This window comes from Pempheris klunzingeri, chromosome 17 (assembly GCF_042242105.1).
Source record: "Pempheris klunzingeri isolate RE-2024b chromosome 17, fPemKlu1.hap1, whole genome shotgun sequence".
NCBI classification, from domain to species: domain Eukaryota; kingdom Metazoa; phylum Chordata; class Actinopteri; order Acropomatiformes; family Pempheridae; genus Pempheris; species Pempheris klunzingeri.
Genome location: NC_092028.1, coordinates 7,936,333 through 7,950,985, shown reverse-complemented (window position 1 = coordinate 7,950,985; position 14,653 = coordinate 7,936,333). Strand labels below are relative to the sequence as shown.

The 14,653-nt window shown below is 43.4% G+C and overlaps 1 protein-coding gene across 4 annotated transcripts in view; it reads right to left on the bottom strand.

Moving 5' to 3' along the window:
* Window positions 1-14,653, bottom strand: part of hdac5 (histone deacetylase 5) — a 45,733-nt gene that overhangs the window by 3,875 nt on the left and 27,205 nt on the right. For all 4 annotated transcript variants that reach the window (XM_070848617.1, XM_070848619.1, XM_070848615.1 and 1 more), the window contains 22 exons: window positions 14,081-14,214; window positions 12,604-12,735; window positions 12,328-12,437; window positions 11,137-11,253; window positions 10,735-10,846; window positions 10,407-10,520; window positions 10,093-10,286; window positions 9,870-9,988; window positions 9,559-9,754; window positions 7,206-7,317; window positions 5,705-5,838; window positions 5,149-5,269; window positions 4,859-4,908; window positions 4,647-4,754; window positions 4,498-4,553; window positions 4,237-4,324; window positions 3,085-3,204; window positions 2,739-2,836; window positions 1,795-1,913; window positions 1,540-1,673; window positions 473-554; window positions 192-369 (listed from right to left, as the gene is read on the bottom strand). In XM_070848617.1, coding sequence (XP_070704718.1) covers window positions 192-369; window positions 473-554; window positions 1,540-1,673; window positions 1,795-1,913; window positions 2,739-2,836; window positions 3,085-3,204; window positions 4,237-4,324; window positions 4,498-4,553; window positions 4,647-4,754; window positions 4,859-4,908; window positions 5,149-5,269; window positions 5,705-5,838; window positions 7,206-7,317; window positions 9,559-9,754; window positions 9,870-9,988; window positions 10,093-10,286; window positions 10,407-10,520; window positions 10,735-10,846; window positions 11,137-11,253; window positions 12,328-12,437; window positions 12,604-12,735; window positions 14,081-14,214 — 2,628 coding nt within the window. The remainder of the gene's footprint in view (window positions 1-191; window positions 370-472; window positions 555-1,539; window positions 1,674-1,794; window positions 1,914-2,738; window positions 2,837-3,084; window positions 3,205-4,236; window positions 4,325-4,497; window positions 4,554-4,646; window positions 4,755-4,858; window positions 4,909-5,148; window positions 5,270-5,704; window positions 5,839-7,205; window positions 7,318-9,558; window positions 9,755-9,869; window positions 9,989-10,092; window positions 10,287-10,406; window positions 10,521-10,734; window positions 10,847-11,136; window positions 11,254-12,327; window positions 12,438-12,603; window positions 12,736-14,080; window positions 14,215-14,653) is intronic.

Below are 14,653 nucleotides of genomic sequence, written 5' to 3'. Positions count from 1 at the left end.
GTTGCCTTTTTCACAATTTACTTTCAAGTGATGAGCGTACCTCAAGGATCAGTGTTAGGGCCTCTTATAAATTCGGCACATTATAGAATTGCAAATCACATAGTGGCTTGATCAGTGATGTCATCATTTGGATACTAGAAAGGCTAAATGTGTGAAAAAGCAGTGTGGACCTAACACAGTGCTCTGCTTACCTGCTGGTTTCCGTGCTATCAGGAACAGAGCTTGACTGCTCCACATCAACACTAAGGGAGGCCATGGCACTGACTGTTTCTGCCTCATCCTCCGATTGGCCCTGAGGCCCAAGCGGGCCATCCAATAGCGGGTGGCTACTCGTCTGAGACAAACTCTGGAGACAAGACCAGTGTGTACCTAGAGTGACAGAGAGAAAGACAGAAATGCAAGTGAATTGAAGATCATGACATGCTCATGTAAGCGTCTGTCTTCTGTCTACATGTGTGTGCGGGTTACTTACTCTGAATCTCTATTACTCTCTCCAATGAGGCCCAAGCTTTTGGACATGTTTTCTCCTGAGGCCACTGAAATACGGAGTCACACTGAGAGAAAAAGAGAGTGTGTTAACAGAAACGCATGGCATCAACTTTTGTACTTTATATTATTTTTATTTGTTTGTTATCTTTTATTTTAGGGTAAAATCTATCTAGCAAACACATTGCTCATCACTGAGGACTATGATACCACTGACTGGAAGCTTCTGTCTCATGTGCATGTGTTGATCTGCTGTGTCTAAAGAATTAGTTCAACATTTTGGGAAAATCGCTATCATTTACTGTCATTCATTCAGATCATTTCAATCTTCCTACAGTTCTCCAAACAAGTGACATCTGTGGTGGATGTGATAGTATCAGGTCACTTGATCTCCTCAGAAACGTGGTCTTTTGTCATATGACATGAATTTGGCTTTGGTTTTTGCTCCTATAAAAAGACATGATGGCACCAAACTTGGCAGCCTCACTGTGATGACAAAACTGTGCTCAGTCACTTCACCCAGCTGGTGTTTGCTAAGACATCGTTCCAGCAGGTCACTCTCTCGAAAACCACGAATTGCAAATTTTACTCATCAGTTAATGTATGAGTATGTAAATTAGTGAGTTTTAGAGGTGTTGGTAGGCACATCTTTCCATTTAGGACAGAACCAGGCTAACTGTGTTCCCCTTTGCTGCCTTTATCAGTTAGCTGAGCTCTTGACTCCAGATCCGTACTTAACACACAGTCATAAAATTGGTATCAATCTTCTCATCAAACTGTCGAAAAGAAAGCGAATAAATGTATTTCCCAAAATGTTGACTGTTCCTTTAACGTTCAATCAGACAGTTGTACTGAGTAGTTACATCAGCTGCTTGTCTGCAAATCACCACAAAGCTTACTTAGGACTGTCATACTTGTCTTACTGGCTGTAGAATACCTCCATATTGTTCACAGCGATGGTGGCCAACACCAGGTTGAGAAAGATTACCATGGTTCATGTTTTGAAATTGAAACAGGAATAATTATAAGTGGCATTCTAACTCTCTCTCTCACCGGGTCTCCCAGTAGCGCAGAGACGCAGGCCTCTGATGCGTCACAGATGGCTGTGAGGTCATGACCACCCTCCAACGCCATAACAACGCGCCCACCCGCCAGACCCATCAGCAGCTGTGTTAGCTGACCGAAACCTGCCAACACACACCGATAACAGTTACGAGACAGTAATTAAAACTATTTGGCAATCACATCATCGGACGAGCAAAAAAATTTCGTCGGTCTGATCACCATGGTAACCGGTGTAGTACTCACACTTGGCAGAGACATTGTATCCTCCCAGAGGAGACTGATGACCCTCCACTGCATCGAAGCCTGCTGACACCAGAACCACATCTGGACTGAACTGCTGGGCGATGGGCATCACCACACTCCTACACACACACACACACACACACAATATGGACATTTTAAATCATGTTGTTTCCTGAAGGCATGGAGAAATCCTTTAAATGCAAGATCAGCAAGTTATTTTAGAACCACTTTTTGTCATATTTATTGGAATGATCACGACATCCCGACAAGAATCAGAAAATGAAGAAAATAAAAGACAACACTCCTGTGTCTGTCACAGCCCTGTAATAAACTCATTCAAATTGATTATCCAATCAGCCTGTCTGCATACGTACCTGCCTACCTGCATGACAGGCTCTCATTTAGTGGGATGATCAAACATCCATGGAGCTAACCTGTTAGCACAAAGCACATCCTCTAAGCCCATTAAGTAGTAACTGTGACCTGAAGGCAATGTTACGTTCACGACAGCTGTTGCATTCAAGAGGATTGTTTATTTATTAGACTGAACAGACTGTCAGTCAGCGGTTGTGTACAGAAAGAACAAGGGACCCAGCGGCAGCGGCTGGTCTTCTCATCACCGTCACGGACTCGTCCTCAAGCAGTAATGTTTGTCAGCCAGTGCATTCATGTGGGTGGCTTTGGAGGTTAAGCCTAGGGGAGGGGAGGGGTGGGATATTTTTGGTTGGACACTTTAATATCTAGCTACTCTTGCAAGTTTCTCCAACCCTGGCTTTAAGAATTAAAAGAGCAAATATTTAGTGCAGGAACATTTTCAACAAAGCAGAGGTTTCTGTGCGTCATTGTGCACTACTAGTGTCTACTTCCAGTCTTTCCCTCGACCTCAGTAATAACGTCGGCATTTAAAACATTTATTGAAAAGATTAGGATAGAATAAAACAAACCTAAAGGCAGTCAGGTACTCCACATCACCCATAGGTGGCTCTACTCCTCCAGTCCACGCTATGTTCACATTAAAACCAACACCAGCACCTGATCCCACCTGCACAGAGGGAGAGACAGAAAGTTATTAATATTGTGCTTCTTTGGCTTCCTGTGTGTCTGTGTGTGTGAAAGTTGGTCACAGGAATATAGAATATGGCACACACACACAATATTTGTAGATTAAATTACCAACAAATCACTTGGAATTTGGTTGTGGGTGTTTTCAGAATATGGGACATATGACACTGGTTCAACTTTTTTTCTGAATTCTCATCTCTACTTTGTGTGTGTGGTGTGTGTGCATACCTCCTCAGGAGCTCCGCTGCCAGGAAAGAAGTTTCCATCGTCGTAGCGATGGAGGGAGATATAGAGGACGTTAGGGTCGCTGTAGAAGGCCTGCTGGGTGCCGTTGCCATGGTGAATGTCCTGCAGTGACAGGTCACAGTGGCATCAGAGAGAAGGTCAATGCTTTGGTACGATACAGACATTCTGAACACACTGTATTTGGTCAATAAATGTTCCAGATTAGGTCTCTTTGCCTGCATAACAGTCTGGTCAGAATAACTGGTTATTAACATCAATAAATGCAGTCTAGCCGTTTCAAACTAGCCGCCAGCTTTACTGGAAATCTATTTAATGGCTTTTAAGGCCTTTCTAGTGGGTCAAGCATTACAAAATCATGTTGTGCAGCCAAATGTTGTTCAAATCCACAGTGTTTATCACAAACATAACAAATGAGTCTAGCAAATGATGCACAAGTGTGGGCAGCTGTGGCTCAGGTACAGCTGGTACCCAAAATTGCTTCGACGTGTGAATGTGTGTGGGATTGGTTTGTCTCTCCGACTGGTGAGCAGGTTGGCACCTTGCATGTTAGCCCCTGCCATCAGTGTATGAGTATGTGGATGCAGTGTTACAGGGATTTGAGTGTTCAAAAACACTGAAAAAGTGCTATATTTCCATTTGATGGGATGCTGCAGCTATAAAAAAAAACACTTTTCCCTTACAGTGAATGTCATATAGCTTTAACACAGAGATGGAAAAAAACTTCAGTGAAAAATACAAGGAAATTAAATATTAAGCTGTCAAATTATATCAATGAAACTAAAGGACATTTACAACAGGTTTGAGGCTTTTACCATGTACTGTATCAATGCTCAATAAGTCTTCAGGGTCTAACTGGAACGGCAGAGTATTTGCCACCATGGCAGCTAGATTGGGTGTCTGTATGTGTAGTGAGTCACGCCAACTTTTCCCTGTGAGTTGCGTGGATGTTAAACTGGGCCAAATGGGCCAGTGCCACGAGCCAATGAGCCAGCTGGGCCTTTTTTTTCACAAGTATAAACAGGCAGAGTGGAGGACAGAATGAATCAACTGGCCTGTAAATCACACTTACTGGTGCACACCAACTCATTTTTCTAATTCGGTGAGAGTGTGTGCATGTGTGCCAGTGCGACTCACCCAGTCCACAATGAGAATCTTGCCCACTCCCAGTTTCTGCTGCAGCAGCTTGGCAGTGATGGCTACTGAATTAAAGAAACAAAACCCCCTGTTCACACACACACACACACACACACACACACACACACACACACACACACACACACACACACAGGACACACATACATAAAAATGGGTACAAAATGTTAGTCATTCTCACATTCAAAATGTAATGTAGCGAAATCGGTAGTTGTGTAACAAAAATCTTGTGGGTGCACTAACATGGCAGTGGATTCCTCAGCATGGTGACCTGGTGGGCGCACCACTGCAAAACCGTTCTAGTACAAAAACAGACACAGAGTGAAGGACAGGTCAGATGATGTGGTTCAGAAAACTGCGTACACTTGTCAGCACTTCTGTGTGTGCGTTACCTTCAGCTCGCCTGCTGCCACTTTGAAGGCCAGCTCGATGACTGAGCCGACAGCCATGCGGACTGCCGCCGACGAGTGCATCTCGTTCCACACTGTGTCGCTGTCCACCTGTGAGGGGGCAGCACAGAGCTCACACCAGAGCCAAAACACAGCTATATAGACAGACTGACTGAGATGGACAAACGGGTGAGTAGACAGAGAAGGAGCCTCACCCCTATTCCTCCACAGGGAAGAACGGCATACATCTTCTGGCTGATTGGCCCTGAAACGACCAATGAGAGTAGAGGTTAAAAGGTCTAATGTGTAAACTAGAATGCCATGTAGAGTGGAAGACTTAAGCCTTCAATTCATACATTCAAGCTAAATAGAAGGCCACATGGGACTCTTTCGGCCAGGAAGTTAAACAATATAGAGTGACAGAAAAGGTTTGATAACTGACAAATGAAAATTAGCACAATAAAAAAATTGCTTCAGACAGACAGACAGACAGAAAGACAGGTACCCAGTAACTTCTTGTGGTCCAGCTTGTGTCGATTCAGAGGGCTGGTTCCATACAGCAGAGTGTGGAACTCTGAATGGACAGACTGGATCTCATCCAGAGATGCTTTACGCCCACGAATCCTCTGCTCACACACACAGACGGAGAGAGAGACTGAGTAATGAGTTTTAAATTGGCACATAAGACAAAAACTATTAGAATGGACATTTGGCAAAAGCCGTAATCAACTTGCTATTGTAAAGTAATAATTATGATAATTTCATATGTACGGTGAATGATGATGATAAAACAATATCTGTCTGCCACCATGAAGGCATTACCTCCACTCACTTTCTCTGGGAGATGAATGTTGGCAGTGTATTCCAGTGCATGCTGGGATAGCCTGCAGTGTGTGTACCAACCATGACATTACATCATTGTGGGCGTAGCTGTGCTATGAGCACAAAGGTCCTGTTTGCAAACTTTGTCCGAGGTGTGTGTGTGTGTGTGTGTGTGTGTGTGTGTGTGTGTGGTGGGTGTATGTGTGGTGCGTGTGTGTGTGTGTGTGTGTGGTGTGTACCTCGCAGCGGCCCAGTAGGCCTGTCTCCTGCAGCCTGGACCAGATGCTTTGCACTCTCCCAGCATGCTCTGGGTGAATGTGAGCGTTGCCACACACACACTGATGCTTCAACATCAGACTGTCATATACAAGCCCTGGAGAGACAGAGAGAGAGAGAGAGAGAAAGAAAGAAAGAGAGGTGAATACCATACAGTATGTTCTCAAATGAAGCCAGTAGACCAATATTAGCTATGTAGCTTTGTGTTAATGGTCTTTACAGTATATTTTGTAGTAACAAATAAGCACCACAAGATGTCAGTAGCTACAGGTAAAACATGTGTGAGGCATTCAGGCACTAACTGACACAACACCTCTAGGACACATGGAACCTGGAATATGATACACAGGTAGAGACTGTCTGTGTTACATTACTGTAGCTCAACAATGTTCAGCTCATGTTGGGGCCTTTGGAGGTCATATTCACAGAGGATCTCATCACTAGAGTTCTCCTAAATGGCATTAAAAGTTCCTGACTCAAATAGAATAGGCATCTTTTTTGTCCACTGATGTGGAAATTTGTGTTTGGCTTCAAAGCAAAACACATGGTGTGAGAAATGGAAGTGAAACAAAGGGACACGGCGAGAAAATTTCATACACGCAGGCATACATTCACTTAAAAACTTCCTCAGCCATAGGTTAGAATATGTGGGATAAAAACAATAAATAAGTAGGCGTATAATAATGAACAGTTGGGATCAAAGTGCTAAAATAATAACATTAAATACATATTTTAAACAGACATCATGAAAACAGCAGCAGTTACTAACATCTGAAAACATTCATTAAACAGAAGGGCTGAAGGGTCATGGACTATTCATGTTGCCTCGTGGTTTGTGTGTTGTACAGCCAACTCTGGTAGGTTCCTACCTCTTCAAAGGACAGACTCAGAGGCTACTTTGGTGCAAAATGGTTTTGTGAGTAACTTAAAAGAACAAAAACTGAGTTGTCCTTAAGTTAAGCACAATTATGACACTTTTGGGAGTTTCTCCTAACTAAGCCAGTTAGGCGCTACTTTTAGCCTTGGAGTGTTTTGTGAATATAACCCAAGTGACGTGAGGGTTTACAGCGCTGACCTACAGATTGAAACGTCCCAGGATCAAGGTCTACCAGGGACTACCCCCATTTCCTGTAAGTTCTCTACCGTTGACTCTCTAATAAAGGCATAACATGTAAACAGCAGCAAAAGCAAACTATTGTAGCAAAACTGAAGCAAAACGGTTTCATCTTTGAACATAACCAAATATACCCATTAACCAGAATGTTAGCTACAATAGAAAAAACACTTCAGGCTTAAGAATTCATGGTATTTCAGTCAGTTCACTTCATCTGAACCATCAGCCAACAGACAGTCAGCTCCCTGTTGCTAGGCAACAAGCATGGTAGCTTACAGTAGTTGGACTAACGCTGCTGATGTCAAACTCTCATCCAATAACAAACCAGATGTGCACACACAAAAACTGACCGGTTGTGAAGAGGTGTTTGATGGGATTGACAGTGGCTGCAGGGGAGGACTGCGCTCTTCCCAGGGGTCTGTGGGGCAACGAGGACTGGAACACACCCAGCTGCTGCAAGGCCTGATGGGAAAGGGAAAGAGAGAAAGAGGTGTGTGAGAGAGAAATGTTATGATTCATAGCAGAAGGATGAATCAGAGATCAGTCCATTCACTGCAATGATGGAGACTGTGTGCGTGTGTATAAAAAAAAAAAATATGACGGCATGCTTAACAACACCTCCCCTCTCTCTCCCTGTAATCACACACACTAAAATTACTATAACTGCTTCATTTCATTACAGTGCATAAAGACATGTTAAAAATGACTTCTGACATATTGATTATGTTAATAGACTTATCATTTGACTGCTAGAAAACGGTGCTACTGCTCTTTTTATGATGATGGCAACAATTATTACTATTATTCCTGTTTAATTTCATGACACTTGGTCTGACTGTCCTAAAATTTTACTGATCAACCTCCACAGAGTGTGTGTGAGCTGTCTTAAGGTGTATGTGCGTGTGTGTGTGTCTGCAAGGCACACACATTCTGTAGCGTCTATATATAAGGGGTGTTGCTGTTCTCCTTGCTGTGAGAAGGGTGACTCATCATGTGTGGGTGGACACTAAAACACACACACACACACACACACACACACACAGCTGAAGATATACGGACATACAGGAACACACACAGCGATGAGTCCAGTGGTTGAGTCACTGGCTGTTGATGTCACTGCAGCGTCAAAAATTGTGTGTGTGTGTGTGTGTATATGTGTGTGTCTTTGCGCAAGTTCGACTGGACACCCAGCGGCGAGTCTCTTATGTTTTCATGCTGAAACGGGTTCAAGGAGTTTATCTGTGTTCAAGTGTGCTGCATTTCCTCTTATGTATATGCCACAAAATGACAAAATGCTGCAACTATCTCAAAAAATGAAGTGTTGTGCAACCTTTTCTTTTTTTTAAATGTCAAAGCTTTCTTCTGATGACTCATCCAGTACTTGTCTGCTTATAAAAGAAACATCCAGTTAAATGTAATCATACATGTAGGACTGATCCATTCACGCCTCCCCTCACATAAAAGCTGGTTCATCCTAAAGCACTTAGACCACCCACAGTGAACGCGGGTCAGATGTGTGATGCGGCAGGAGAAAAAAAGATCATTGAAAAAAGCAAGTGTGTCAGTTGGGGTTGGAAAACAACATGAGACCGCTCTTGCTGATGTTTAAAAGAGACTATCGATTTAGCACTGCACTCCTGTGACATTGCTTCCTATATTACCCACAATGCATCTGGAGACAATACTGATTCAGGTGTGTTAGGCACCAGCTCGACACTCCCGGAGTACACATGCAGTGCAACGAACTGTACACAACACTGACATCATGTCCTCGCCAAGTCTGATATTCACTCTCCTCCTAGTCCTGATGAGCTCACCAAAGCGCAACTTGTTGTTTCTCTGAAGAAGCGGCACGAAAACGAATACTCCACTGTCATACGCAAACGCACCGCAGCTCAGGATATCTATGTGTGAAGACAATTGTGCGATGGTGAAAAGCACCTGAAGCCATCTCAGTTGTGGACTGAAGTAACAGGCCAGCCGTTACCTGTGATGAGTCATATAGCTAACACACTGCCACATCTGTAACGGAGCAAACACAGTGAGACAGGAGGCAGCAGGAGGCTGGCTGATGATGCATCTGTGTGATTCATCCCTCTGTGGGGTGATGCTGCATAACCAAAATACCCTGAGTTTAGGACTGACCTGGGACCTGAGATTAGTGCCCCCCAATCTTTTTTTTTTTTTTTTCATATGACTTGCCACTATGTCCCTATCAGATGAGATCGTCGATCGCACCCATCATGTTGGTGTGATGCCATGTGTTCATTTCAATTTAACTGGGAAACTGGATGTTACAGTAGGTGTCACTACAAAAAGTGGATATTGTTACAATATGTATTTCATACAACTGAATTGTCGGTGTTTGGACTGGTTGTGTTTGAAGTCGTACTACTATGACTACTATGGGGCAACAGCTGGACCTTTCAACTATTTATTTTCTGCTCATCGTAGCTGCTTGCTCACTGGATATTGTGACAATAAATCCACTAAAGATTAAAGATTAGAAGATTAGACACCACACCAATTTGTGGTCCTGTTTGAATGTTTGTCTCCTTAACAGAAATATGTGGATCCCATGTTTGGGAATCTTAGAAAATAAGCGCATGTGAGGAGCGCTGCTGATACACACTGGGACTTCATGTTAAAATACTGGTGAATATTCAGGCTCTACAGAGAGAAGCATTGTGATTGCACACAAACCTGTGTGTAGCTCCCCCTCTCCTCTTCGTCGCCCTCCCTCAGCTGAATGACATCGTCTTCCTCTTCCTCTTCATCCAATTCACTCTCAGTGCTCTCTCCTTTAACGTGCATGGACCCATGCTCCTCCTCACCCTTCACGTGCACACAGAGTCGCTCAGAGGAGTGGGTGCTGTCATCGGACCCCTCCTTCTGAAGCCTGATTGGTCAGAATAGCATGGCAGACTTAGAAACAACATTCAGGTGTATACAATGACATAGAGCATATAGATATAAATGAGGATTAATCAGACCGAGCGTCACAAATTCCACACCTGTGAAGGCTTGCCCCTCCGTCATCCTCCTGCATGTCATTGGTCTCTGTTAGCTCCTCCTCTGTCTCTTCTGGGTGGGTGGGTGGCGGCCTAGGAAGCTCTGCCCCCTTCGATAGCATCTACACACACAAGGTGATATTAGTAAAATGAATAAATAAATAAATAGGTTCATGTGAGAATTTGTGTTGTGTGTGTGTCTTTGTGTGTGTGAACATGTGTGCACCTTGTAGTGTTTCTCCAGGAAGTGCTGGTGCTGCTGTTGGACCACCAGCTGCTGCAGGGCCTGGGGGGACTGAGGCAAAGGTGCACTCTGGGTCCGAGCCAGTGGTCGATGGCGAGGCAGCTTGTTGACCGCCCGCATGCCACCGGACACACCTCTCTCTGCCGTAACCAGCGGCGACTGGCTGTACATTGGGACTGAGTGGGTGGAGGATGATAATAGAAAGACAATAAGTTGGATACTATGGGTGGACACAACTGTTTTAGCATGGACTTGTGTGTGTGTTCGTGTGTGTGTGTGTGTGTGTATGTGCGTACCAGCTAGCATAGCAGTCTGTTGTCTGGCCTGTTCCAGCAATAGTACATGTTGCAATAACGAGGAATGGGCAGAATGAGAGCTAGGGGGTGGTGTCTCCACATCATGCCCGACCCCTGCAAAGAAACATTACTGTAGGTCATTACTAGTTCCAAATCATACAATACATTACAATACAACACTAATTAAATGTTTTCCCCATTTATGTGAATGATAATGCATCATTCATTTTATTTACATGAATATTTATTTAGACTTTATATTGTATGTAATACATTGATATAATAATTACAACATTCATATGTCGTTGTGAGCTATGGTAAAGCTTACCTGCAGGTAAGGAGGACGTGGAGAGAAACTTCCCGGTTAGTGCTCCACCCCCTCGCAGTGATTGGATGGCTTGACGCTCAGCCTCTTGCTGCGCAGACAGCTTCGGGGGTGGCTGTGGGGGGGTTAACCATAGTTACCATACAGGCAAACTACACACAATCACTAGTGTGGCAATTTCTGTTTTGGCAAAAGTGGTAACTGCACATCATGTGACATTCTTGGTCCCAGCTTGTTTCTCATTCAACACAAAGTAAACTGCAGTTTCATTATATATTGTACATGCATAAATACATACATACATATATGCATATATATAAACCTTACATATAAGTGCGGTATGCATTTCTGTGCGTCTGTACAATTTTACGTAGGTGTGTGTTTATGCGTGCTGCATTGACCCACCGTGATGTGTGTGTTGGCAGGGAGGCCCAAGGAGATGTTTGGCAAAGAGGGTGAAGTGTAGAGATTCAGAGGACTCAAGGTCCCATCAGCCCCCAGCGTCTGATGGAGAGATCTCAGCTGCAGACAAACAAACACGTGGGCTGGTTAGTTTCGGTGTCTTGTTCTGTGGAATCTTGAGAGGGTGGCCTGATGGTTAAACGCTGTAGATTCTTGAAGGTTGCTATGGTAACAATTGTTTTTAACATCTACTGTAAGAGCTGACTGACAGTATCTGTCTCTGATCAAGTCATATCACTCTCTGAATCCTCTTTATAGGGTTCTATTCCGCAGGCTCGGCTGCTTATGTGCACATTTAAGAACTGTCTAATATCCCTATTAAACACATCTGCCAATAACCAAAACGGTGCAGCTGTTGCAGCCCAGCTGATATGTACACATTGGGATAAATGGCGACCCATGTCAGCCTGCATTTACAAGCCTCATTATCCCCGTTAATATAGGCAGACCATTTCTGCCTTGATGATGTTTCTGTGCAGCAACACAAAAACAGGTCGCTCCAACGAGGAAGCTTTCACAGCTTGTTAACATTTGTTAAATGAGCACTCAAATTCAATATGAGTCTTGTTAGCTTTGAAGTCCACTACTTGCTCAATGGAGATTACTCCACACAGCCGTATTAAGACGATATTTTATACAGTATGTTATCCATAATAAAAACCTCCCTAATGGATGGTCCAATGCTGCAGGCATGCTGTCATTCAACTTTTAATCAAAAATAAAAATAAACGTAGATCTGACTGTGCTGATAACTTCCTGCACAGAAACACTCCCCAGAAACAGAAACACAACCTAACTTACTAAAATAGCCTTTTTCCCATTATTATTGATATTAATGTAAATTTAGCATTGTGTTAATGTAGTCTGTTAAAGCTATTCATCTATTTCTTTCTGTGCCACTTTGATACCTTGTAAATGACTCTAAAGCACCTCAGTCAACACTTATTTTGGAAATGCACAAATAAACTGTCTTGACTTTTCTTGAACTGCAGTGAACTGTAGGTGGCGAGCTGGAGCTGTGTGTCCATTATGAAAAAAATGAATGGTGAAAATAAAACTAACTCATGTACTGCATGAGTGGGTGAGCACTACTTTACATTTTAAAATAGATTGTTTGTGTGTGTGTGTGTGTACCTCTGTCTGTATGTTGGGGACCGACCCCGTGTTGCCATTGGCGATAGCTGAATTGGAACTGTTGGGACTGCTGGGACCTGAACCTGGAGCACTATTACAGAGAGAGGATACTGGTCGAGACACACAGACACGCACAGAAAAAGAGAGAGGGGGGAATTAATTTTCCAGTTAATTCATAAAATGTCTAATGTATTATTAAAAGGATTTATTTACAGAGAGTTTACAGACTTGAAAAATGTTATGTAAGTGCCTACAGCAAGTGTCCTGTGTGTTTACCTGATATCTCTATGGCTCTCTTCTTAAAGGTACTGATAACGGTTCCGTCCTTCCTGCGAAGGAGAGGGGAGCTCCGCCTCTCTGCCACCTTCTGCTTCAACCGTGAACGCACCTTCAGGTTAGGCTCCGAGACTGGACGAGTGACCCAGAGAGACAGGGAGGAAAAGAATGAAAATGGCTTCGCTTGGACCCAAAAAAAAAACAGATCACTGAAAGCCCTACTCTGATATAGCCTGTGTGGAATATAGGTGAAAGACGAAAATACATTTCATTTCTGTGCAACTGGTTTTGTGAAAATGTGATTAGCATTTCATACATCTCTTGCGTTATACATTTAATTGTGTTGCAGTGTGTTTTTTTGGCAGAGCATTTCATGGCAGTATTTTAAGGTGGCTGGTGATTTGCCAACAGCAGACTATCAGGGCGGATAGAGGAGCACAGGCTTGTCTGGTAATCCTACATTACACTTTGGCTGGCTAGTTTGCTTGCTGGATGAGCAGCTACAGTAGGTGTATTTTAACTCCTTTGGTTTAAGGGTCAAGGTTAAGGACATGGAGCAGTGAGAGGAAAAAACACGCTGCTTTTATTGGTTTAAGGTGCCTCAACAGTATCTAGCTGTCCTGAATCCAGGAAAACCTGGATGTCCAGCTGACCCTTTGACTATGTGGCAGCAGGACCAGTGGCAGATCTGACTGAGACTCTGACATGGGCATGAAGGGATTTAACTGTCTATGTTGTTCATCGATGCTATGAATCCATCCAAATTCATTTTCATGTGTACAGATGCAGGGGCTTGGATACAGTATCAGAGGACACATTTACTAAGCATGTAATTACTAGGTACAGTAGTAACCAAGCTTTACTTCCAGGCCAAGAGGTCGCACATCATTGACTACTTATCACTATCAATTAGTTTGTGGAGTTACAGGTTATGTTTTAAAAAAGCTGTATAGATGATTAGCACAGCTTTATTTCCATTTCCATGTTATTTCCATGATCTTCTGCTGGTAATAATGCTGACTTTCCAGAGATGTGTTGCTTTTGCCTCAGTGTTTAAGAACAGCATGATGAACTGTATGCAGCCAGGAAGTGCTGGAGTCATGTGGAAAGATTACAAAGTCAGCCAGGGGCAACATTTTAAACCATCTCAGTCACCAGCTAGACATGAGAAGCTGAACAGTCAATAGAGAGGGGACAGACCTTTCCTACCTTTTCTACCTTGACCTCCTGGGTCAGGGTAAGGGATAGGTTAGCATTTTGTAGTTACAGTATACATTGTGTCTATAGAAAGACACAAAGATAGTGACACATGGTATGAGTGTGTGTGTGTGTGTGTGTGTTCATCTATCTATTTACATATACATATGCATATCAACCTGCACCTCTGCATAGTCAAGTACTTTTACATGGCAAATGGCAAATCACAGGCACACACACACACACACGTCCTCCCTCTGCGTCAGTCTGTCTCTCCTACCTGTCTTGCGGAGCGGGAAGTCGTCTTTGCCCTCATAGTTCCCCAGCAGTGGGGGCAGTTTGTAGGAAGGGGGTGTTCCTGGGGTGTTACTCTGCGGAGGAGAACCCTGTTCTAGAGAGGTGTGCTGTACACCCCTGCACACACGTAGACACAAGGAAAAAGTGAGTTAGCAGGCTCGCGAAACAGTTCAAGTCTTTCAGTCAACCTGCTTAGTGTACTTGCACTTCATTCAATCATCCATGTTGGTTATGTCTTATCAGTTCATGAAATCACTTACTGAATCAATTTATTTATCTAAGCCACATGTGTTGCTTGCAAACGTCTACTGTGTGAATTGAATACTGATAAATATCACTAGCTTCAACACTTGAAACTTCAACACATCACCATAATACCTCCTGCTGAAAAGCCCTACTCTGAGTTTGGAGTGTCTTAAGTCTTGGGGTAACTTTCATGTTGAACACTTCGTGTTCAGCAACGCACTTGCAGTATAATGTGGCATTGGACAGGCAGTTGAGTCACATTACCTTCTATTTAAATGTACTTGCTCGCTATTTATTTCTTGAGCCACGT